Source organism: Camarhynchus parvulus, chromosome 11, assembly GCF_901933205.1.
Source record: "Camarhynchus parvulus chromosome 11, STF_HiC, whole genome shotgun sequence".
In the NCBI taxonomy this organism is placed as follows: domain Eukaryota; kingdom Metazoa; phylum Chordata; class Aves; order Passeriformes; family Thraupidae; genus Camarhynchus; species Camarhynchus parvulus.
In genome coordinates this window covers 164,206-186,513 of record NC_044581.1, presented here as the reverse complement: position 1 = coordinate 186,513, position 22,308 = coordinate 164,206, and the positions used below count along the sequence as shown (strand labels likewise).

General features: G+C 52.2%; 3 protein-coding genes across 6 annotated transcripts in view; 2 read left to right on the top strand and 1 right to left on the bottom strand.

The window, feature by feature from the left end:
* The first annotated feature begins 9 nt into the window (after positions 1 to 9).
* Positions 10 to 12,548, top strand: ZNF821 (zinc finger protein 821). Of its 2 annotated transcripts, XM_030955732.1 has the most exons (9): positions 10 to 341; positions 523 to 674; positions 1,724 to 1,815; positions 8,368 to 8,478; positions 8,575 to 8,700; positions 9,144 to 9,286; positions 9,791 to 9,895; positions 10,767 to 10,933; positions 11,626 to 12,548. In XM_030955732.1, exons 3-9 carry the CDS (start codon positions 1,776 to 1,778, stop codon positions 12,278 to 12,280), a joined length of 1,347 nt encoding a protein of 448 aa, XP_030811592.1. In that variant the 5' UTR covers positions 10 to 341; positions 523 to 674; positions 1,724 to 1,775; the 3' UTR covers positions 12,281 to 12,548. The 2 variants fall into 2 exon arrangements, with proteins under 2 accessions (XP_030811592.1, XP_030811593.1); XM_030955733.1 differs by lacking the exon at positions 8,368 to 8,478 and having other exon boundaries at positions 11 to 341.
* A 1,821-nt stretch (positions 12,549 to 14,369) lies between these two features.
* Positions 14,370 to 21,257, bottom strand: ATXN1L (ataxin 1 like). The gene is made up of 2 exons (XM_030955731.1): positions 21,198 to 21,257; positions 14,370 to 20,965 (listed from the first exon to the last, which is right to left on the bottom strand). The coding sequence occupies exon 2, from the start codon at positions 20,853 to 20,855 to the stop codon at positions 18,789 to 18,791; it is 2,067 nt and encodes a 688-aa protein (XP_030811591.1). The 5' UTR covers positions 20,856 to 20,965; positions 21,198 to 21,257; the 3' UTR covers positions 14,370 to 18,788.
* Positions 21,258 to 21,678: 421 nt separating this feature from the next.
* AP1G1 (adaptor related protein complex 1 subunit gamma 1) overlaps positions 21,679 to 22,308 on the top strand; it is a 36,302-nt gene continuing 35,672 nt past the window's right edge. For 2 of the 3 annotated variants that reach the window (XM_030955730.1, XM_030955728.1), the window contains exon 1: positions 21,987 to 22,256. The gene's annotated coding sequence lies outside the window, so the exon portion shown is untranslated. The other variant, XM_030955729.1, reaches the window with a different exon arrangement.

Below are 22,308 nucleotides of genomic sequence, written 5' to 3'. Positions count from 1 at the left end.
TCGAGCTGGCGCGGCGGGCGCTGTCCCGACCCGCTTCCGCAAATGCGGCCCTGGCGCGCCGGCGGCCGGGGAGAGAGGGGCACAGTCTGGGAGAGCGGCGCAGAGGGACTACATGGCCCGGCGGAGGGATCCTGCGCGCGTCTAAACGGTACCACGCCTGATAGGCGCCCGCCGGTGCCCGCCCCCGGCGCGGCTGTTCCGGTAACGCGCCGTTCCGCCGGCTGCTGTGACCTGGCCGCGGGGTCCTCGGCTCTCTGGGGGTCGCCCGGCGCTGGCGCCACCGCGAAGGAGAGTCAGACCGAAGTCCAGCCCGGGCCTGGGACCGGAGCCGTAGCTCCCGGGTAAGCGGGCCTAGCGAGCGTTCCGAGCGGGCCCGCTACTCCCGCGGCGGCGCTCAGTGGCCCGTGAGGGGAGGCGATCCCGAGCCCCCGGGGCGGGGCGGTTCTCCTCAGCAGGTGCGCGAGCTCGTAACGCGTGCGGTGGGTCTGAGTTAATACTACACCCTGCGTTTTGGCCTTGCAGGGTACGCGAGATTCTGGCGAGCCGGGGTGGCACGAGGGCTCCCGGTAAGCTGCCGGCGGAGACGGCCGGGGCAAGTGAGCCCCGTCGCAGGCACGGATGAGCTCCCTCGGGTGGTCGGGAGTCACGCGCTGGGCTGGATCCATGGCAAACAGGTGAGACGCTTCAGGTAACGAAAAGCCGGCCCCTGAGCTCTGCGGGCGAGCCGTGCCCTCCCGGTGCCTGCCGTGGCCCCCGTGCCCGCGCTCGCGCACCCCGGCGCTGCCCTCCGCCATCTTGCCCGTCTGTCTGTCCGCTGCCCTTTGTCTGTCTGCGGCTCCCGGCGCCTGCGGCGGGACCGGGTAAGCCGGGCCGGGCTGGGGCTGCCACCCGCGAGGAGTGAAACGGGCCCCGCGGCGGGACCTCCGCTGCCGGAACCGGTCGGTCTGTCAGGGCTGCCCGGTCGGGACATCGGGGGCCTGGACAGGGTTCCCGCGTCCGTCCTGATGCTAGAGGAGCTGCATCCCTTTGTCTGTATGTCTGGCTGCTTGCGGGCCTGATCCTTTCTGCCGTCTCCCATGCGCTGGGACTGCTGGATGGATTCCGCTGTCTGGGGAGGTGTCCGAGATCTTCGTGTCCATCTATCTGAGAAGGCTGATTCAATCCTTGTGTCTGTCTGGCAGTGTGAGGCTGACAGGATCCTTTTGTCCGTCTGTCTGATGTCCATGTTTCTCTGTCAGCAAGAGGCTGATGAAATCCGTGTGTTTGTCCCTCTGAGGAGGCTGGCGGGATCTCTTATGTCCATGTGTCTTGTGGGAAATGGGTGTAGCCCCTCCTTTTGTCTGTCTGTCTGAGAGGACTGTTGGAAATGCCACCTTCCTCTGTCAGTTCAACGACAAGGATGAATACTAGACTGCAGGAATAGGCAGGAGAGAGAAGGGTGTTTGGACTGAGGTTGCAGTAATTTTTGAAGGGGACACACATTTTTTGAGGGGGTCAGGATTGCTTAAATCTTTACCTGAGAACTGGGTAAGACTGCCCATGCAGAATGCTTTGTGACTGTGCTTGTGGATTGTGTTGGATGCTGGCCTGGAATCCAGCTGTGGTGATGCAGAATGAGCCCCATAGGCAGAAGGGTGGGGAATGACTCTGGGACAGCCAGCAGAGCTTGGCCAGGGACTTGGAGGGTTTCAGTGAAGCGTGTGACAGACTCTTCTCTTCTCAGATGAGCCCTCTGCAGAGGGGAGGAACACTGTCTGCCCCCAGGTCAGGGAAACATGTCCCGTCGGAAACAGACCACTCCTAACAAAGTTCACTGTGAGTATGATGTTACGCAGCATTGTGGGACCCTTGCTCTGGCTGGGTTGTGGAGTGAGGTGGGGAGGAGTGGAATGATGGGAGTGATGGGAAGGGACAACTTGTGGGGAATGGTGGTTACTCATCTTTTATCTTAGGGTGTAAAAGAAAAGAAACTGAGCTCTGTGCATCAGGGAAGCTGGCTGTGTCCTGGCATAGCAGGACAGGGGTAGGCTTGAACAGCTAATGCTGTGAGCATAGGTTTGTATATGCAGGGCCTGTAGCTGGGCTTTGCATTCACACTGTCAAAAGTACAAGTTAGAACACTAGAAAATGTGGCTTGAGGATCTGGCCTCTTGCTAGCAAAGGAAGTTCTAGGCAAGGTGGTTGGAGCATGCTGGCTAAAAGCCAGTGAGTCCTGGGTTTTGATCTTCATCCTACTACAGACTCAATTGGCTGGCCTTGGGCATGTTACTTAAGCTCACTGTACCTCAGTTTCTACCAGATGATGAAATAAAGCCATTTGCTCTTTCCTGTCAAGGAATGGGTGGTGGCCAAGTAAATTACAGGACAAATAACTGCTGTCTGCCAGATCATTCTTGAGCTGAGGTGGGTAAGATGGATCTCTGTTTCTCCATCATTGCCAAGGCCTAAGCATTTGTTTGACAGTGAAAGGGTTGAAGATGCTGTGCATCAGCACTTCTCATGGGCAGGCTACAGCCAGGCACCAGTGGAGCTGGGAGGCAGAGATGGAGGTTTGGCTGCAGAGGGGAAGGTGCACATGTACAGCTTTTGTTTGGCAGCAGAGGGAATTTGAGGGGCCTGAAATTATGCCCTTGTTCATACTCAGGTTTGTGGCTGGAAGCATGCTTGGAATTTGGGCCAGAATTAGGAAAACAAGTTTCCATTTCTGTAGATCTGTGAGAGCAAGGCTGCTGAGAGGGCCCTGTGTGTTTTTGGCTGCAGTAGCTGTCAGGAGTGTGAGACAGAGCTGAGTGCTGCAGCCCTAACACTGCCTCATTGCTGGTGCTGCTGGCTTGCATGTCTGTGTGTATGTGTGCTGCCTCTGTGCACAGGTACGCAACAGGCATCTGTGCATGCTGCTCTCAGTGCAAGGGGAAACTCTGAGCTGGAGCTGACACCTTGCACACTCGGTGAGTGCACTGGGAAGAGCTGTCTCTGCCTGGGACTCGCAGCCCCACTGGCTGGGCAGCTTGGCAGAGCCAGCTGAGCTGTCCTTGCTGGCCAGAGTGAGATTCTCAAGGAGTGTGGCTTGTGGCACCTGCATTGCCTTGTGCTCTCTGATTCCTGCTTCTGGTTGTTGGGTTCCACCGTGGGCAGAGTATAGATTTAATTTGTCTCATAGTACATTAATGACTTTGGAGTTGTTGTTCTTAGAGAAATTTGATATGTCTGGTATTTTATCCTGTGATGCCAGTAACATGCCTTGTGTCCACACACTTCTGCTTCTTAGAGTGCCCAGGTATTACTGCTGTTATTGAGCTCAGGTTTATGTCATGTATGCAATTAAGCTATCTTCCTTGGTCCGGAGTTGGGATTTCTTGAGTATGGAAACCAAGCACTACAGCAGCTCTAATTGTGCAGATAGAGTTTCCATGGTGTTTAGCTGGGTACTTTTCTGCACTTCACTGCATAAGGGCTGTGCTCTTCAGAAGCTTGTACTATCATATACAAAACTCTACGTATCACAAAATTCAGTGGTGCACTGTGTTCACGGTGAACATTGCTTTTTTATCTGCAATACAAATGATTGTATCTCCAGTCCTGGTTTTGGAGGAAGCTGTCTGACAAACACACTGCCAGGGGGCAGGAGGTTATAGCATCAGGTATGCCACGGAGTGGAGTTCTGGGACCTGTTCATCTCCTTTACATGCAGTACGTTGCTACAGAGCAACTGTTCAGCAGGAGCCATCGAGAGCAGCAAGTAGGACCACAAGAAAATAAGGGGACCGAGAGATACCAGCAACTTGTCAATGGTGATGTCTTCACCTTGGGATGGAAAATCTTGTCTGTCTTATGATGAACACCACGAAATCGTTGGGACTTCTCTGTCTACCTAGCCTGCTGTGTGTCTGGAGGGCCCAGAAATGCCGTGCAGTGCCCTGACGAGGATAATCGGAGAAAACACCGGCTCCAAGAACGGGGTGAGCCAGCAGAATGAGGAGTCAGGCTGAGACATAGCAGACACGTTACTGGGACTTCTTCACAGGGACTGCAGTGGTTGGGAGGAGAGGAATGAAAGGGACAGCAGGTATGCAGCTTTTTACGCAGTTGCCTGCAGCTGGGGTCTGATTTGGCAGGCTACGGGGCTGGGGGACTGCCTTTTGGATTTGCATAAATACGACTGTGCATATATGACTGGACAAATTTGATGGGAGGATGGTGCCTACTTCTTCCTTGCATGGCCACTCCATCTTCTCTTCCTTCTTGGACTGACTAGGGCGAGTGACAGCTGCTGATTTCCTCTCATTGGCTTGCTTGGTGTCTCCTCTTTCCAGGATTACTTTGCAGGCTTGGCATGGCCCTCATTTCACCTTGCTCTCACAACACCATGGTTTTCTGTCCTCACTTGGGACAGAATCACTTTGCTTGGCAAGCAGAGCAAACCAGCTAGGAGATTGTATGGTTACTAATCAAAACAGTTTTAAATAGAAGTTGATATGTAAGGAAAGTCAAAATAATACTGAAACAACGATAAAAATTATGGTAAAATTTATCACAAAAGTCTTTCTGTGCATGATGGCCAGTCCCACAATTTTAATTTAGTCATTGACCCTGCAGCACATAAATGGCTCTTAAGAATGTAATTTTATTTTGCCATGTGGTGCATGAAAAGCATACCTTACAAAGTGCTAACAAACTGAGCAGTAATAGTGGAATATGCTTGTTGAAAAATAAAATGCAGTTAGATTGCTTGTGGGGAGATACCTTAATTTGGTCATATGGTTCAATTTGGTCTTTATTTTCTCCCAGAGTATGCACTATAAAAGTAGAAAAACTCTAAGCAATTCATCTATTCTTGCATTCATCTGTTACTGTGCTGTCACCCCACCAGTCATGGACTACTTGCTGTCTTCATGCTTGCCAAAATTTGTTGCAGGTATTAGCATGCACTTCTCTCTCCCTGCTGTCCATAAGCTGCTTCGCTTTCTATTGCCTATGTCCTCTGCAGCTGATGGTTAGATGATTTTAGAACTCTGGACAAGGGCGCCTTTGTTAGTCAGATTAATTCCTGCTTCTGAGCTCTATTTATCATGGCTCCAATATCCCATTAATCCTCTATTTCCTTCCCTCTCTCTCTAACACACACACGTTCTGTGCTCTTTGGTGTTCCTTGGATTGTCCTGTCTATAATAGTCCCATTTTGAAGGGAAAGTACCTTGCAAGAAATAGAACCCAGCATTCACAACTGAGCAGAAATGTTACGTGCATCAAATCCCTTGGTTCTGAAGGGCTCCATGGACTGCCATTGTTAACCGTTTCAATTGTGTTGTTTTTCATTTCAGTAACCACTACAGCAGTGTGGACAACCCAGAATAGCCATGGGGCAGGTGGAATAAATCCACAGTGGTGGAAAGACTTGCAAATTTCAGGTCCAGGAACACAGAGAAGACCTACATGAACAGGGACTTTAAATTTATGTACAAGGAGGGAATAAACTGACTCATCTGTGAGAGACCATTCTGTTTAGGAAGGAAGGCAGGAGAATGATGTAGTACCTTTGCATTTTTTGTGGATTTTGGGGTGGGAGTTGTTTGTTTATGTGTTTATTTTCCAGAACACCTGAGAGTTATCCTGCATTTATACAGTTCAAGAAGGGAGGGGCTCAGGGCTGGTACCCTAGGAGTCATGCCTGCCCATGTTACACAGTACCACAGGGCTGTCCCCTATTTCCACCACTGCTGACTTGGCATCCCTCTCATTCCCAGCAGTATGGAGAGGAGAATGGAGTACAAAGCAGAGGCATTTGTGTCATCTCTCTTGTCTTACATCTCTAGCTGTTTGTAAACAACTACAGTGACTTGTTTTGGTGTTGTGGTCAGCCTGCAGCCCTGTTTGTATTTAATAAAGAAACTTCTGGAGAAGAGTCTGTGAATTCACTGTTGAGCATAACATCCTTTACTTATGGCAGTGATCCTAAAGCTGTTGCCTGTCCAACTCCTCTTCCAAGTGAATGGAAGCGTACCCAAAGTGGGGTGGAGGTGGGGGTGTGTCTGTTTATGAGCATGTGTGTGCAGAAACATCAAAAGTATAACCCTGGACCTATCCAACATTAAAGTTGTAAAGTTTTATCAAAGGAGGACTTAGTCTGTCAGTAGATGAACAGGACACTCTTTCCTAAGTTCTTTTGTATGCTATTACTATAATACATAAGAAATTTTGTACAAGGGGAAGACAGTATTTTTCCATGTTTGCCTTTCCCAGTCCCGTGATGTTTTTAGATAGAGGCTGGGGAGGATGCACAGGACGTGGCCTGCTAACAGCACGGGTTTGGTTAACAGCTTGCATTGCTGGCTGTAAGCTGTATGTTCTCTGCACTGTGCTGAGTCAATACTCACTGGGCTCTGGGGGTGTTGCACAGAGGCTGGAGGCACACACAATTGCTCAGTAACTGTGGCTGATACCAGTGTTCCTTATGTGAGGAGTTCCTTCTTCTGTCACCTTAGATAAAGATCCCAGCTCTTAAATCCTGCAGACTGTCTGCATGGTTTGTATAGCTGAGCAGGAACCTGCCCTGCCTTAGGACTCCAGGCTGCTGCTCAGTGGGAGTGTAATCTGTCTGAAAGGGAATAGGGGGTAGAAAACAAACAAGTAATTGCTTCCACGAGCAGCCTGTGGCATTTGGGAATTCTGTTTTGGAACTCTGTCAAAGGCAGCAGCACATCTCCCATCGTAGTTTTATATCTGTCCTGTGTTCTGCAGGTTTCCTCATTTCATCAAGCTTTCTCTTTCTCTTGCAATGCTTTTTTGGTCTATGGACTTTTATCCTGGTGGTTTGTGGGTTTCTGCTTCTTGGAGAGGCACTGGATTTCTGTGGTGTCTGCTGCTTGTACAGTCTGTATCTCAGTCCCATCAATGTGAGGCTGTGGTCCCGATATGAAAACAGCACTCCAGGTCATGAAAACCATTCAGTGCTGGAATGGCTTCTGAAGGGGTGTCACAGCAGTCATGATGGTCCCTGCTGCTTTCAATGACAAATAGACTTGGCCCTCCTCAGCACCTCTCCTCAGGCACATGGATTGTGCTCTCAAATCTTCTGTACAGCACTCTTTCTCACATTTCTGAAAGAGAATGATAAAAGCCTTCAAATGCTTTTGGAAACCTACATGGGAACATGGGGAACTAAAATTCTTCTCCCACAGTCTCAGTGAAACTTCTGAAGGTCTTTGAAATCTTCCATAAAGCACAGCTTTTTAAAGCCCTGCCAAAATCGTAAGGTGAGCCCCAAGGAAGGCAGTGTGAGTGGGAACATGGAGCAGCACTGGCTGGAACAGTTCAGCACATGGGAATGTACCTGTCCTTGTAACAGGACTGGTGCTCTCTCTCAGGAGTTCAATTTCCTGGTTATAGTGGTGCCAGCTGTGGCCCTGTACTAAAAGGTAACTTTGTCTTCTGAAAGCTATGTTTTGATTTTATGTAAAAAATGCACTGCGTTTTCCTTGGCATTTTCACATTTGTGCTTTGAATGGTTCTTGAGCACTTTCAAATCAGTTGATAAATGCAACCCAAAAGCCAGCCTGCTGGGAACTTCAGCACCTTTCCCAAGCCTCCCAGCTCATCCACTGGAAAAGGTAAATCACGACTACAACTGGAACAATGTAATTTGTTTGCTTTAATATGAAAATTAACGGTTGCCTTTTACTATTATTCTCTGGAACCAAAACTTCTTTGAGCAGGGATTGCTGTAAGAACTTTTCATTCAGAGTACAAATAAATACTTTATTTCAAGGTGTTTTCCACATCCTATTGAGCTGAGGTACTAGTGGTCACTGTTTTCAACTAAACAAATTGTTTTGTCCTAAGCATGCATCTCAGCCCTCTGGGGTCATTCCCTTGAGCACATGAAGTGCCAATGAGATTTATTTTAGCGAGAGCCATTCCTGGGAAAGGCAGGGTAGTTTTCTATTCATCATATACACAGGAGAACACCAGTTTCAAGCATAGACACCTTCTGTAAAGGCAGCTTGTCCTCATCCCTCCTGGGACAGAAGAAGGTGACACTGTGGAGGGCAGGTGAGGTACCAGCGCATAGGGAGGTGCTATTTTTGTGCAAAATGCCTGCTATAGCCAGGAATAAGAGTTAATAATTTATATGAGCTATACAGTCCTATCCCTGATCTTGGATACTGTCACAGTCCCCAGGGGCTTCCCCCCATCCTGAGCTGTGCTGTAGGATATTGGTGGATAGCTTGGCAGCAGCAAGAGCCACTTGGCTATTTATGGCAGATATATGGGGTCACAGGCATTTTGTGGCTGGAGTGGCATACACATAGTATGCGGAGGGCAGCCCAGTGCTGCACATTGCCACTAGTGAGACTCTTCTACATCCAGGCACTGGACTCACATCAGCAGGTGCCAGAGGCTGGTGTGGCAGGGTAGGCAAGCAGAGAAGTGACCTAAGTGCTTTCCAAGAGGTGACTCCAGAGGTTCTGCACGGTGCAGGTGAGCAACCCCATGCCTGTTGTATTTTTGGCAAGTCTTGGTGGTGGGAAGCAGTGGAACAGCACCAGTCTGACTCTTTGTCTTTGTGGCTGCTAGGGGAGCAAGTCTTTGCAGGGCTGGAGGAGCAAGCCCGCCAAGCCATGATGAAGAATAACTTTCGTGGAACTCTTGGGGACCAAAGGCCAACAATTCATCCACTCCAAGACCCTGACTCCAGCAGCAGTGAGTTCTTCCCCTTCCAGTAACACTAAGGTAGTAAACTGGGGAGACTGGAAAGGGGTGAGGCTGAGGGCTGCACAGTATGTCTGAGTCCTCTGAGGGCCATCTTACCCAGCTCCTCCTCTGGGTTAGCCCTTTGCTCCAGTGCAGGACTTTGTCCTAAGGACAGACCAGCACAGCACAGACCGGGCAATGCCATGGGACCCAGTGCCATTTCACCAGAGCAGGGTAGGGACAGCAGCAACTCTGCCTGAAGATCTGGCAGTCGTTGAGCAAGGCAGTGTAAAATGCCATGCCCAGGACTCAAGTGCCCTAGACTGAGTTTAAATGGAAGCCGTAGTTGGAGGGAGTGGGCAGAGGCCCCTTGTAATGCTGGTCACGACAGTTAAAGCCTATGAGTGCCGTCAGTGTCCTGACAGGTGGTAAAACTGTTCTGCACATTTCAGGTGGCAGCGATGATGAGGAAACCACTCAGGATGAAGTTTCTTCCCATACGTCTGAGGAAGATGGCTCAATGGTGAAAGTGAAGAAGGAATTAGAAAACGCAGAACGACCTGTGGCTGGAACCCCATTGATAAGAGAAAATGAGGCAAGTGTGTACTGGCTCTGCACCCACTATAGCCTCCAGGGAGAGAGAAGGGTACTGGGTACTGTCTGAACACTTCCTCTCCCCATCATGTTTCTTTATCTTTCTCTCCCTCCCATCTTCTCCATACAATGTCTCCTGGCAGGAGGAAAGGGTATGAAGAGCCTTTTGGCTGCCTGGAACAGGAGACAGCAGGCACAAACTGGCCAAGATGTTTGCAGAGTGCAAACCCTTCCCTTGGTTCCGGTACCATTTTCTGATTGGCTTCCCTTTGCCACAGAAAGGGCCCCTGTTAGAGTCACTGTGCTAGCAAGAACCTGGGTGCATGTGAGGCTGTGAGGCCTCTGCCCCCTCTCCGTGAGATGCAGGGGTTTTGCTCAGACGCTACATGAAGGAGGCTTCTTTCAGATGTCAAGCCCCCCAGACAGGACTGGGAGGAGCCGAGGAAGGGCGGGGTGCCTGCGGGGGTCGGTGTGCCTTACAGCCAATGGCTGTTCCTGCCCGTAGGTGCCTGGGAGTGTGAACGCTGAGCCCATGCTGGGACTGTCACAATGCCCCCTCTGCCAGCTCGAGTGTGGAAGCAGAGATCAACTCATTGCACACGTCTACCAGGTAGGGAGAGTTCCAACTGTAGAGTGTCTCTGGCCTGAAGCCTCGAATCCAGAAACAACTCAAAGCACAGGTTAACTTTGTTCTGGTCTTTGCAACCACAGAACTGAGTTTCTAGATGGATGTGACTGAAGTTTACACCTGTAGACTGTGTCCAGAGGGTGTCTTGGGGAAAGAATTAGCAAGGCCCTGGTCTGCAGATCTGGAAAACATAACTTTATGCCAAGGCAGTCTCTGCAAGTATTTCAGGCTAAAACCAGGCAGTTCCTTCAAACTAAACATGGAAGCAATTTTTATATCATTCAGTGAGATAAAAAACCTTCCTCCTGATCATTTATGTTATACTTCATTACAGTTCCTGTAATTATCCATGACAGTAGCTGTACTTCCTCAAAATTATTCCAGTTTTGCAAGAAATCTGTGGTGAAATCTTAGGTTTTGTCGTCAGTGCTTTCTTCATAGCACATCAAAGTCTGTAGCAGAAGGAATGAAACAGAACTTACCCGTACCAGTTGTCTCCCTGTAAGTGCTTCTTTACCAGCATCCAGCCTTGCTTTTATTGAGTCATGCTTTGTCCTGCTCCAGCAGTTCCTCAAATGCATTCCTGAAAACAAGGGTCAGGTCTTACAGTCCAAGTGGTTTGGTCTTAATTTTTTTCTTCTGCACTGGAGTTGAGCTATAAAGGGCTTTTCTCCTTGTTTTACCTGTAACACAATGAATTACTTGTCTTGAGCTTGGTCTAAAAGCTGGCAGACAGAGGTTTAGTGGTAAAGGGTTCCCATTCCAAGAGGCTGAACAGAAGGGTTTGAGCATGCCTTGGACTGGGCAGGGAACTGGGAAATATGTAACTACCACCTGAGTGGTTGTTTTGCAGCACACTGGAGCGGTGGTGAGTGCCAAGAGCTACCTGTGTCCTGTGTGTGGCAGAGCCCTCAGCTCCCCAGGATCCCTTGGGAGGCATCTCCTGATCCACTCAGAGGACCAGCTGTCCAACTGTGCAGTTTGTGGAGCACGCTTCACCAGCCACGCCACCTTCAACAGGTCAGGGTCACCCTGGCCAATGAGTGGGCTAGGTAGCACATTAAAGATTAGGTGGGTTGCCTTGAATGACTCAGAAGTTGTGGCTCTGGACCCACTGAGGCCTGTAGGACAGTGCTAAACACCCCCAGTGAGAGATTCTCTTGATCCCTTCCTGTCTGCAGCTCTGCATCCCCTGCCAGGAGGTCTGCAGGCTGTGCTGGTAAAAGGGTCTTTCTTAGCGCTGTGCAGAGCTAGAGGAAGCGCTGTGGGCTCCAGTCACTGGAGAACAATCCACCCCTTCCCTTGCCCAGCAATCCATTGGAGCAAGGCTGCACTATCCAGATGGGTTCATCATGTCCAGAGCAGGACTACAGGCAGAGATCAAAATGTTCTTTCTTTGTGTCCTGCCTAGTGGGAGATTATCCACTGTCCAGTGGAGTGGGGCTAAAAAGAAATTCAGAGATGATGGGGAGGAGCAGCTTGCTGGTTTATTCCCACTCTTGCACTCTTCCAGCCCAGATACTGCTCTGGGCTAATCCACTTCCTTGCCCTGGGCAGGACCATGCTTTATTTTAGATACTCAGACATATCTGTGGGCAAATGGTTTAGCAGAGGGCTCTGCCATGGGCTGTAGCGGGAGCAGTGTTGATGGCAGTCCACGGGGACTCTGCCCACAGCACCAAGCCTCTGACTCCATTCCTCCCGCTTTGCAGTGAGAAGCTGCCAGAGGTGCTCAGTGCGAATCGGCTGCCAGCACCACAGAGCCAGGGCCCCTCCAGTGCTGAGGGTAAGGATGTTGCCTTCTGCACCCCCGTGTATCCCGCGGGCATCCTGCTGGTGTGCAACAACTGCGCCGCGTACCGCAAGCTGCTCGAGGCACAGAGCCCCGGCATGCGCAAGTGGGCCCTGCGGCGCCAGAACGAGCCCCTGGAGGTGCGGCTGCAGCGCCTGGAGCGGGAGCGCACAGCCAAGAAGAGCCGGCGGGACAATGAGACGCCCGAGGAGCGCGAGGTGAGGCGCATGCGGGACCGGGAGGCCAAGCGGCTGCAGCGCATGCAGGAGACGGACGAGCAGCGGGCGCGGCGGCTGCAGAGGGACCGGGAGGCCATGCGGCTGAAACGCGCCAACGAGACCCCCGGGAAGCGACAGGCCCGGCTCATCCGTGAGCGCGAAGCCAAGAGGCTCAAGCGGCGCCTGGAGAAAATGGATATGATGCTCCGGGCACAGTTCGGCCAGGACCCCTCTGCCATGGCCGCTTTGGCAGCTGAGATGAACTTCTTTCAGCTGCCAGTGAGCAATGTGGAGCTGGAGAGCCAGCTGCTGGGCAAAATGACCTTTGAGGAGCAGAGCAACAGTGCGTTGCACTAAACCACAGCCAAGAACTGTGCTGCCTTTGCTGCACCTGCCACATGTGCAGTAGCTGGCTTCTGTGCTCAGGAGGCTGCTGTGGGTCCCTGCCTGACCCTCCCTGACAGGTGGTTCTGGTTTTCCTCTGAACCCAGGAGGAGAACAGAGCTGAGAGATGCCTGCCAAAGCAGCTCTGGTGGGAGCAGATTCTGAGGATACAGTCTGCTCTGGGGGCCAAGTCACAGCCTGTGACAGAACGAAAATAAATTAATGTATTAATTAACATTAATTAATGTTCACATGTATTAGTCCCCTTCTTTACCCTTTGTGCTTTGTCATGGTTTTGGGCCCTTGCCCCATAAATGGGTCTAGGCTACTGCAATTCTGCAGTATTCCACCTCAATAAAAAAGGGTCTTGTTTACTGCAGCGTGAATTACAGAGCTGAAGACAGATAGTCCACAAACTCCTCCTCCAGGAGTAAATCCTTTGCAATTTGTGCCCATAAGAAGGAAAGAAAGGAGGATGTCCTTCTGGAAGTGCCTGTGCACACCCTTTTTTAAAACATCATTATTACATATTTACATATTTTGCAGTGTCATCCATGGAAAAACTAAGGAACCTGAGGTCCGGTTTTCACTCGTAAAAACAGTGAAAGAAAGGCTGGCCAAGGTAAACAAATAGGAAACAAGTTTGCTCCTTTACTCACAAGTTATTTTCACTTAAACAGCATTTCAGGCTTGCAAGTGAAAGAGTTGATTGAATGGTAAATAATAGCATAGGTCAGTTTCTAGGACTTTACGGGTGTGCTTTTCCCTTTATTCAGCACTGGTGAGGCCACATCTGGAGACCTGTGTCCAGTGCTGGAGGCCCCAGTGCAAGAGCAACACAGACATACTGGAGGCAAAATGTCATTGTAGCCTATGCCTACAGGAAAAGTTTCCTGTTACTAATAGAAATCACTATTAAAACTATGCAACTATGAAAATGATATCTAGGCATCTTTAAATTGCAAAAGGCAGAGCAGTGGCACAGAAGGACTCACGGCAGAGCAAAGAAGTGGTACGCTGTCCATTATTTGGCTTCTTTAAGAATGAGCGCCTGAAAATGCATGGTGTTAGCTTTGTGGTTTTGAGACATCAGCCCACCAAAAGCCAGTGTGCCACACTTCTGTGTTTGTAGCCTGAAAACTCCTATTACCTCCATAGCATTTCCAGTTAAGGTCTAGAGTCATACAGTGGATCAAACACCTTGGAAAGTACTGTCTTCTCTCTGATGGCTGTTTCTCTTTAAGTCAGAAATGGTGGCCACAAGACTGCTACTTGAGATCAGAAGAGTAAAGTTAAAACAAGAAGCAAAATCTTTTTATCAGACTACTTAAAACCCTCATTTCCTCCTCACTTTTCAGTTTGAAAAACATTTGATTGCAGTCCCTTAAAGCCCTAGTTAAAATAGGTACCTTCGAAATGCATAATGTTGCATTTTTCTGGCAATAATGAACCACTCTCACAGTCAGCCCTGGGGATGCTGCTAGGAAACAGCATTGAACCTTTTCAGTGCAAGTTTTCTCCTCTTGCCACTGCAACATCTAGTTTCCTCCCAGTACAGAAGCTGTTTTAACATGATGTTCATTCATCATGTAGAACTGACACCCAGGAGCCATCCCTGCTTCTCTCTCTTTGGGAAAAGGCACTGTAAAGGAGCTGTTGAGTTCCATGTTCCTTTGTTCATATCCTCTTCTGTTCTCTGATCTCTCACTTTTATCCTTACTTGTGTTCGTTTTCATACTCAAACCCCGAGTTTGCTTCTGGCAGTATCTGCTTTTGCTCTGCCTCATGTTTTACTTGCCCAGCAGAGATGTACCTCTACTCTGCAACCTGCAGTTGGAACTTTCCCTGTAGTGTCACTGACACCTTATCTTTATTCCAGGGAATTCAGGAGAGACCACATAACACAGAAGTATCTGAAGACACAGAATTATGACTTACAATCCTTGTGTCACCCTCTATCTTGCCCTTGACATGAATCTCCAGATCACTGTGTAAATCCAGAGAAGCCACATGCTAATGACCACTGATACTGTAGACAAGCAAAAAGTCTCAAACACCAAAGGAAAAGCCATTGGTTTATATATAGATATATATATGTATATAGATATATACTGTGTTTACAGAGTCAACAAGTTAAATGCAATATTCATAAAAGCATTAACAATAAAAATACAATCTGTTTGTAGGCAAGTACAGACTTAAAATGGTAAAACAGGAAAAAGGATCTCACCAAAGTACAAATATACAGTACAAATTGATTTATTTAAAACAGTTACAAAAAAAGCACAACAAAATAGAGATTATCCTTAGAATTATTAATGCTTTGTTAAAGATCAGGTAGGAGGAAAGGGGCAGGGACAAAGTTGGAGGGGAGCACCTGACTAGTTCTAAGGCTTTAGATACACTGCATCGGTTACATGTTAATACAGCCATATACTGGGGGTTATAGTGAGGGGTCAGCACTTATCTACAAACATCTCTCTGCCTCAGGGCAGCCCAGCCAGCTCCCCCATGTGTCTCTCTCTCTCTGAGCACACCCTCCCCGGTGCTAAGGTGCCATGAAAGCCGAAAACAACTCGAGTGTGCCAGGGGCGTGTTGGCAGGGTGGGCGGCAGCAGCCCAGACCTACGGGGCAATTCTGTCCTTGACAGACAGTGTGAAGGCCGTGGAAGGGCCTGGACCATCAGCATTTTAAACTATATGTGGAACACCCTGGGCCAAACTGTACAGAATGTGTATTTGTAGCCATCTTAGCAGCTTCTGACAAGTGTCAGGCTCTAGCACAGCTTGAAAGACAGGGAGCAGTTGTGAGTGATGCTGGGGAAGGCACGTGTGCTGCTGCGGGCAGGAACTAGCATTTGGGCTACTCCAGCTGCTGTAGTTTCTTTTACAATACTTTCTGAGTAACAAGGATTGTTAGTTCTCTATGGGACAAAGTGACTTGAAGTGTGGGGTGGGGACAGGGACACAATGTGAAAAGTGCAATATAAAAAGCTGCTCAGCAGCTGGAAGGGGAAGGCAGAGGGCCCTCTGCAGCTTCCTTCCCTTCCAGACAGAGCTTCCTCTGCATAGTCTGGTAGTGATGAGCTCTCATTGCTGTGAATGCACAGCCCAGAGATAGGCTTGGCTCTGCTGTGCAGCTAACCCAAGGCATGTTCCATGGGATGGGACAGATGGCTACAGACACCCATTATTGCATCCCACGGACTCCTGCTACAGAGTGTGAGCTGGATAAGATTAGGGCCTCCTCCAGGCAGGACAGACCATGGCTCTCCTACCCTAGACAACAGCAGCAGGAACATGGTATATTTCTCTGAGAAGTCTGTCACATCTCTGCCAGCAGAAAAGCCCAGGTAACCAGCCCACTCTGCAATGTCTTCCCGGCTTTATCTTCTCCTTTCCCTGTAAACCCGAGAAATAAAAGCCTCCTCCATGGGCTCATTCACAGCCTTTCTCACTGCAGCAGAGCCTGTCTCACACACTCCCTGTCCCACACATTCCCTGTCCCAGGAGAGCCTCCGTGCTCAGCACAACCACCACTGTGCTGCTAAGCCATACAGCCCTGTCCAGTAAGGACAGGTTCCTGTGATACCAGTACTGCTGAGCTGGGCTGAAGAGTTGCCAGTGGCCCCCTCCTGCCCACCCTTTGGGGCAAACAGCCAGATACATGGATTCTTCATCTCAGTCCCCCGTCATGAGCTGTGCTTCAAACCACTGCTTCCAGGGAAGAGCTGGCAGGTGAAACACACAACAGCAGGACTGACAGAATCTGGATAACAGCACCAAGGTCCAGTTCAGCACGGCCTGTCCCACAGAGCTCAGAACCGCACCCAACAGAGGTGCAGCAAGCCAAAGTCCAGGTCAGCAGCCAGGTAAACAACAGGACAAGCACCTACACAGCCCTTCACCTGCCTACAGTACAAAGCTATTTAAGTCACAGCATCTTGCCTCATTTGTCAGTGCTGCCCATTCAGACCACTGCAGTGTGGCTGAGATCGAGGAGTTACAGTAACACACATGGTGTTAAGGCAAGCTCTCCAAACCCTCACTCTAAGACAGACTTCGGGGTTCAGAGACACTCAAGGGGCTCTGCAGCATCAGTTGCTCAGACATTGCCCCTATGGTGTCACCAGCCCTTCTACATTCACATGCCATAAGAGATCCCATCCTCAAGTGCCTGTCGCAGCCCAGAACTCCTCTACATGCTCTGCGCATAGAACAGGCATGAGAACCCAGGCTCCTCTGCCTCCTGCCTTTGGCCACAGACACCTCAGATATCCTGAGCATTCAGTACTAATTACCAACACTAATAAAGAGTTCTACGTAGGAGAGTCCAGTCAGCAGGAGCTGTGACACCCCTGGGTGACAAAGGGGCCCAGGTGGACACTTTACTGACAAAGGGATTGTGAAAACAGCATCTGTTCCCACAGCTGCTGCACCTGGGAAGGCAGCATCTTCACACAACAGCATCACTGCAACTTCACACATCCCAAATGCAGCTGATGAAACCAGAAGTAGTGTGTCATTTGGGAGCAGCTACACGTGGTACAGGCAGCATCCTCATTCTGAGAACCCTGTGAGGCACAAACACTGAGGGCATGTTTAGCATACATCTCACCTAAGGCCTGTCCTGGTGCAGGCATTTTAAAGGCAACAGAAATGGCTAGCAATGCACTAGGAAAACAGGACTGAGGCCGGGATGGAAGGGACATTCTGGAGACTAACTTGCCTAATACACAGGCAGAGCATGCATCCACTGCAGTCAGCAGAAGCCAACCAGTTACAGGACACACTCCTGGGGAGTGCAGAACAGCCCTGAGAAAGCACCACTGCAAGGAGAGGTGCTGACACACACCATTCTGTGACAAAGAGGAGTGGCACCCCAAGAGTCAGGCACATTTGACACATTTCAGGCAGATGAGAGCAGGGAGACAGAAACAGCATGCTGAACATCAGGACTCTGCACACTAAGAAAGGCCCCCTCCAAAGCCTGGTCCTAGCACAGAGATGGGCACCTGAACACAGGGAATACCCAATCCAGGTTAAGTCAGTGAAAACCGTTTTGTCACCAGAACAGTGATGTTCTGTGATGAACCGTGATGTGTATTTTTTGTCCTAGCTGAGCAATGGTGTCATAGCACACCATCAGAGAGAGCAGATTAGTGTAACTACAGGAGACTTCACTCAATAGTGTTACCACCACAATCAGCTGTTCATACACAACTGTATTAAATCTCACCATGAAAAAGACTACTCTTGATTTGACCATATTGTTCTACAGAGGAACTCTGAAATGAAGCATCAGAAAAACTAACACAAAATGACCCCCAAATGCCCTGTGACACTATGGTATTTTTAGAGCCCCTACATTAATCATGGAATTGTACTTAGCACAAACTTTGTACCTTGCCTGCATGTGCACAAACACTTGTCTCTTGTCTAGAGCTTATTCAGGAAACTGCCTGCAGGGAAGAATTAGCCATCTGGAACATTTTTCTGACTTAATTACAAGATAGTATTGGTCTTCTCAAAGAAGAATGCTGAATGTATTTTGCTCCAGATTAAAAAAAAAAAAAAAAAAACCAAACTAATAAAATATCCAAAACCAAAATTCAACCAAACATAAAAATCCAACCCCATTCATCCCCAGGTTAAGCCTCTGCAAAAGCTATAAGCCCAGGAGGGTTTTTTGAAAGTTATTAACATGGGAAGAAAGATTTGATTTGGTGGCAAAACAACTAAGTAGACTTTATAGCAGGAAACAACATCTCCCATCCCAACTTGTGTCCCATCTCAAGTGCTCAAGTTCCCTATTCACCTGTACCCAAGCCCATCCTTTTGGTCCTTCCTCTTGAATTTCTGTGATTCATTCAAATCTGTACATTCTTTACAAGAAGAAAGAGCAGTTGGATTCAGTGGAAGAGACATTAATCAGAACCACCAGAGAAGCACCTCCATCCTGCCCTTGAGAGCTCCATCGGTGAACGGTCCTTTTAAAGTGCATGTGTGAAGAAAGGGGATACTGGGAGTAGAGCCCCCAAACTCCAGTGGGGACCCATCTCTCCCCATCATGAGAAAGGAGAAATAAAATCTTCAGCAATTTTATCTGCTACCTTAAGCCAAGTCTGCCCTCCTCATCTCCCTCCCTGCCCCGAATGCTCATCCCCTGCCCCGCAGGGAGTCACTTATCCCAGGAGGGCGGAGAAAGCCCCAGCCTCCAGCAGCCTCTGGAATGCTCTCATCACACACTCATGACCACATCCCTGCCCCCCACCCCAGCCAGCCTGCCGCTGCTCCCTGAGGCACTGGAGGCCTCCTGACTCCCCAAGAAGAACTGGTCAGCCATGGAACTGGAACGGAGCCATTCCTGCAAGGCAGAGAGCAGCCTTTGTTGGTGAGCCTATGACAGAGTCTGTGCAATTCCTCCACCTGATGGTGAGGGTCACCTGCTGTGGCTGCCCTAGCTCACACCTCTAAGGGATCATTTCCCTGCATTCGAACGCCCTTCAATAGACAGTTTGACCTCCTGGGGAATGAAAGAGGGACGGAGCAGAGGAGGCCGAGGCTCCTCTGCCTGCACGCTGTATCTTTGGAAGCCTGGGGCCAAACTGTACAGACTGCCAGCCTCGGGCTGAGAAGATTCTGCACGGGAGCTCTGGGCCACGCTGGCTCTATCTGTGTGGCTCTTCCTTTCAGCAGCTCTGTCAGATGGCTCCCGGGGCCCCTGAGCTGTTTGTTCCAATCTCTCCCTAGCAGATACCAGCTGATCCCCCAGAGGGGAGTTGGCCTGAGAAGCAGAGTTGCCATTCACGCTCTGTAAACTGATTGATATGCAGACATCCCCCACCTGCAGCCTGTGACAGGGCAAAGCAAAGAGCTGAGCAGTCCTCGCGGGGCTGCAGGAGGACCAGCCCTGGCCATACACAAAGAAGGGATGCTCCGGGGGCACATCAATGCTCACTTTACTTTGCTGCTCCCCAACCACAAAATGGAGTGTGACGAGCCCAGGCCACTGGCTTTCCTGAATATCCACCACAGTGCTGGAGTCAATCTTCAGGCCTCCGCTCACCTCGGCGCTGCGAACAAAGTCTTGAGTCTGCAGCTCCTCCACCCGCTTCAGCTCGCCCGTTGCCAGCTGGATGATGGCTCCCTTCATGAAGTGAGAGGGCAGCTGCGAGGAGCTGGGTGGCTGACCCTGGGCCAGCTCCTTTTCAAGCACATTTCCTCGAGCCTGGGCATCTGGGCTCTCCCTCAGCAGGGCTTCTGAAATGGAAGACCTGACGGGCTCAGATCCAATGGGAACAAGTACTGGCTTGCCATTGGCTATCACCATTCCTTTGGCTAACTGTCTCTGTCTAACAGTCTCTTCAGGGGACATTCCACATGGGCTCCGAGACTGGCTGTTCCCAGCTGCAGCCCTGTCTGTGGTGTTCCTCAGCATGTCTCCCTGCCCATCAGGGGTATTACGGCAAAGGTTCAAAGGGCTTGGGTCGTCTTTCTTCGGGGCTGCCAGAACATGATAATCCTGAGATGCCAACACCCCCACCACCCTCTGAACCTCCAGGTCAGCGTCTGGGGTGCTCCTGTGAGTAGGCACAGAGATCTCTCTTCCCAGCATCTGGTAACCTGGAAGGAACTGTCCATCACCCATACATGCTGCTGCAGCCCCTGGGGCCAGACAGTCCTCAGCTGCACTGCTGGCAGAGTCCACAGCCTCGCTGGGCCTCCTGGCCACACTTTGCTCCAGGGGCCTCTGCCCACCATTGGTCGCAGCCCCCTCTGAGCTCAGCTGGCTGTCTTGCTGAGGAGACTCTGGGCTCCCACCTGCCACAGGTGCCTCATAGGCTGAATAGCCGGGTGGGAGGCGGGACATCTGATAATAAACAGGAATTCTCCCCGGTGCCATGTCCACTGGTTGGGGCACAGCGTGATGCTGCATCTGCCCAGGAGAGGCTGTGGAGGTGGATTTGTTGAAGCTGTGCATGGGAGAGGTAGTCTGGGGGGAAGGAGCAGCTTCTTCCGTGAACAGGGAGGCATATGGCACAAAGTGGGGGACGTGGGGGGCAGTGAGGTTGGTGGAAGGAGACAGGAGAGGACTAGGCATGAAGGCAGGAGGGACGGCATAGGGCACTGTGTAGTGGGAACCGATGAGCTGCAGGGAAGCCGAAGGGATCTGTGCATAGTGGATGGAGGGGAAGGGCACCGCCGGGTGCTGGATGATGGGCGAGGTCACGTTGAAGGCGGGAGGCAGGGGGCTCACGTTCACCACGGGGTGGAGGCCCGTGGGAGAGAAGGTGGCAGGCGGTGCCGCCACTTTGTAGAGCATTCCGTACTGGTCCACCGTCAGCCCCGCCGCCGCCTCGGGGGCCTCGCCAGGACCGTAGCGCGGCGTGGCGGGAGCCGGCCGAGCCGTGCGGGCCCACTCGGGGCCCTCGCCCGAGCCCTGGGCTCCCCCCGCCCGTCCCGCCTCGGTGCCAGTGTTGGCGGCGGCAAGTTCCCGCTTCTTGGGCGGGAGACACTCCTGGCTCCGCTCGTGGCCCGCTCTCATGGCGCCCCGCGGTGTCCCGGCAGCCCCGGCCGCGACGCTCGTTCATGGGGGCACCCACTGGGGCTGCCACGCGCGGGCTCCTGGATCCGCGCCGCCGGCCGCCGCCTCACCTGCGCCAGGAACAGAGGGAGCCGTGAGTCCTCGCCTCGGGAACGGGGGTGGCCCAAGCCCCGGCTCCGGGAACGGGCACGGCGACGGCCGCTGGCCCAGGGTGGGAACACGGGGACGATAGACGCCCGAGCCTGGTCGCCGCCCCCAACCCCGGCCCCAAAGCCCCGGCCGCGCTGCCGCGCGCCCCGCCCCGCGGGCCCGCCCGGTGCTCGCCCGGCGCCCGCGGCTCACCCGCCATGGCCCGGACCGGCCCCGCGGGCCCGCCCGGCGCCCGGACCGGCTCCTCCCCACCCGCGGCGCACGCCGATGACGCGGCATGGCAATGACGCACGCGCCGACCGCCGGAACCGCTCAGGGGTCGTGGCTCCGCCGCACCCGGATGGCGTCACGGGGCACCCGCAGCGCCGTTGCCGTGGCAACCAGCTGCGTCGGCCCGGAGCTCAGAGGGGCCCGGCCTGCGGGACGGGCCCGGGGCCCCGCCACCAGCGCGGGTCACCTGGCGGCAGCGCCGCGCGGCTTTTGTTGGTCCCGCGCCCCAGACGGGCTCTGTCGGCGGTTGGCCGGCAGCGCAGGCACAGCGGCAGAGTGGCCCGGCTCCCCTGCGGGAGCCTTCGGTCTGAAGTGCCCGTGCCTGTCTCGCACTCCCGCAGTGTCCGTCCGGCCCCGTGCTGCTGACTGGGCTCCTCGTCATTCGGTGATCGTTAATGTGACATAAGGTTCTGGAAGCGGGAACTGAACAGCTGCCTGGGGCGGGAGTGGCTCTGTACTCTCTTCCAGAGACGCCTCGTTTACTGCGGCACGCTGTGTTCCCGCCGGTGGACGTTTAAACCGTGCGAGATTCGGCGGGCTCGGAGCGGCCTGGTCCCTCCGGCCTCGGAACCCCTCGATCCCGGAACCGCGGACACGGGTGTCGGGTCCCGCCCGGCCCCATCGCGGGGTGCGCGCGGTGACGAGACCGCCCCGCGCGTGACGTCATCAGGGACTGCCACGGTGCAGACGCACCTTTTCGTGTAAGAACAACCTCACGGGTGCTTCCGCCAGGAAAAGTAGTGCAAGCGGCATTTTCCGTCCCGCCACCGGCGGTGCTGCACCGCGCTCTCACCATCCCCGACCCGTTCCCGCCGAACCCGGCGCGGCCGCGGTCCCACCCGCGGTCGGGAGAGCCTGCGGGGTCGAGGGGGGCGAGCCAGCGCGCGGATCCCTCCGCCTGCGGTATCGGTGCCGCGGCCGCGCCGCCGCCATTTTGAATGCCCGGCTCTGTCCGCCGCTGCTGCTGCAGGGACCGGCCTGGTGAGTGGGACCGGTTCGGGCCTCCGCCGCCCAGGCCGGGCCTCCCCTGACC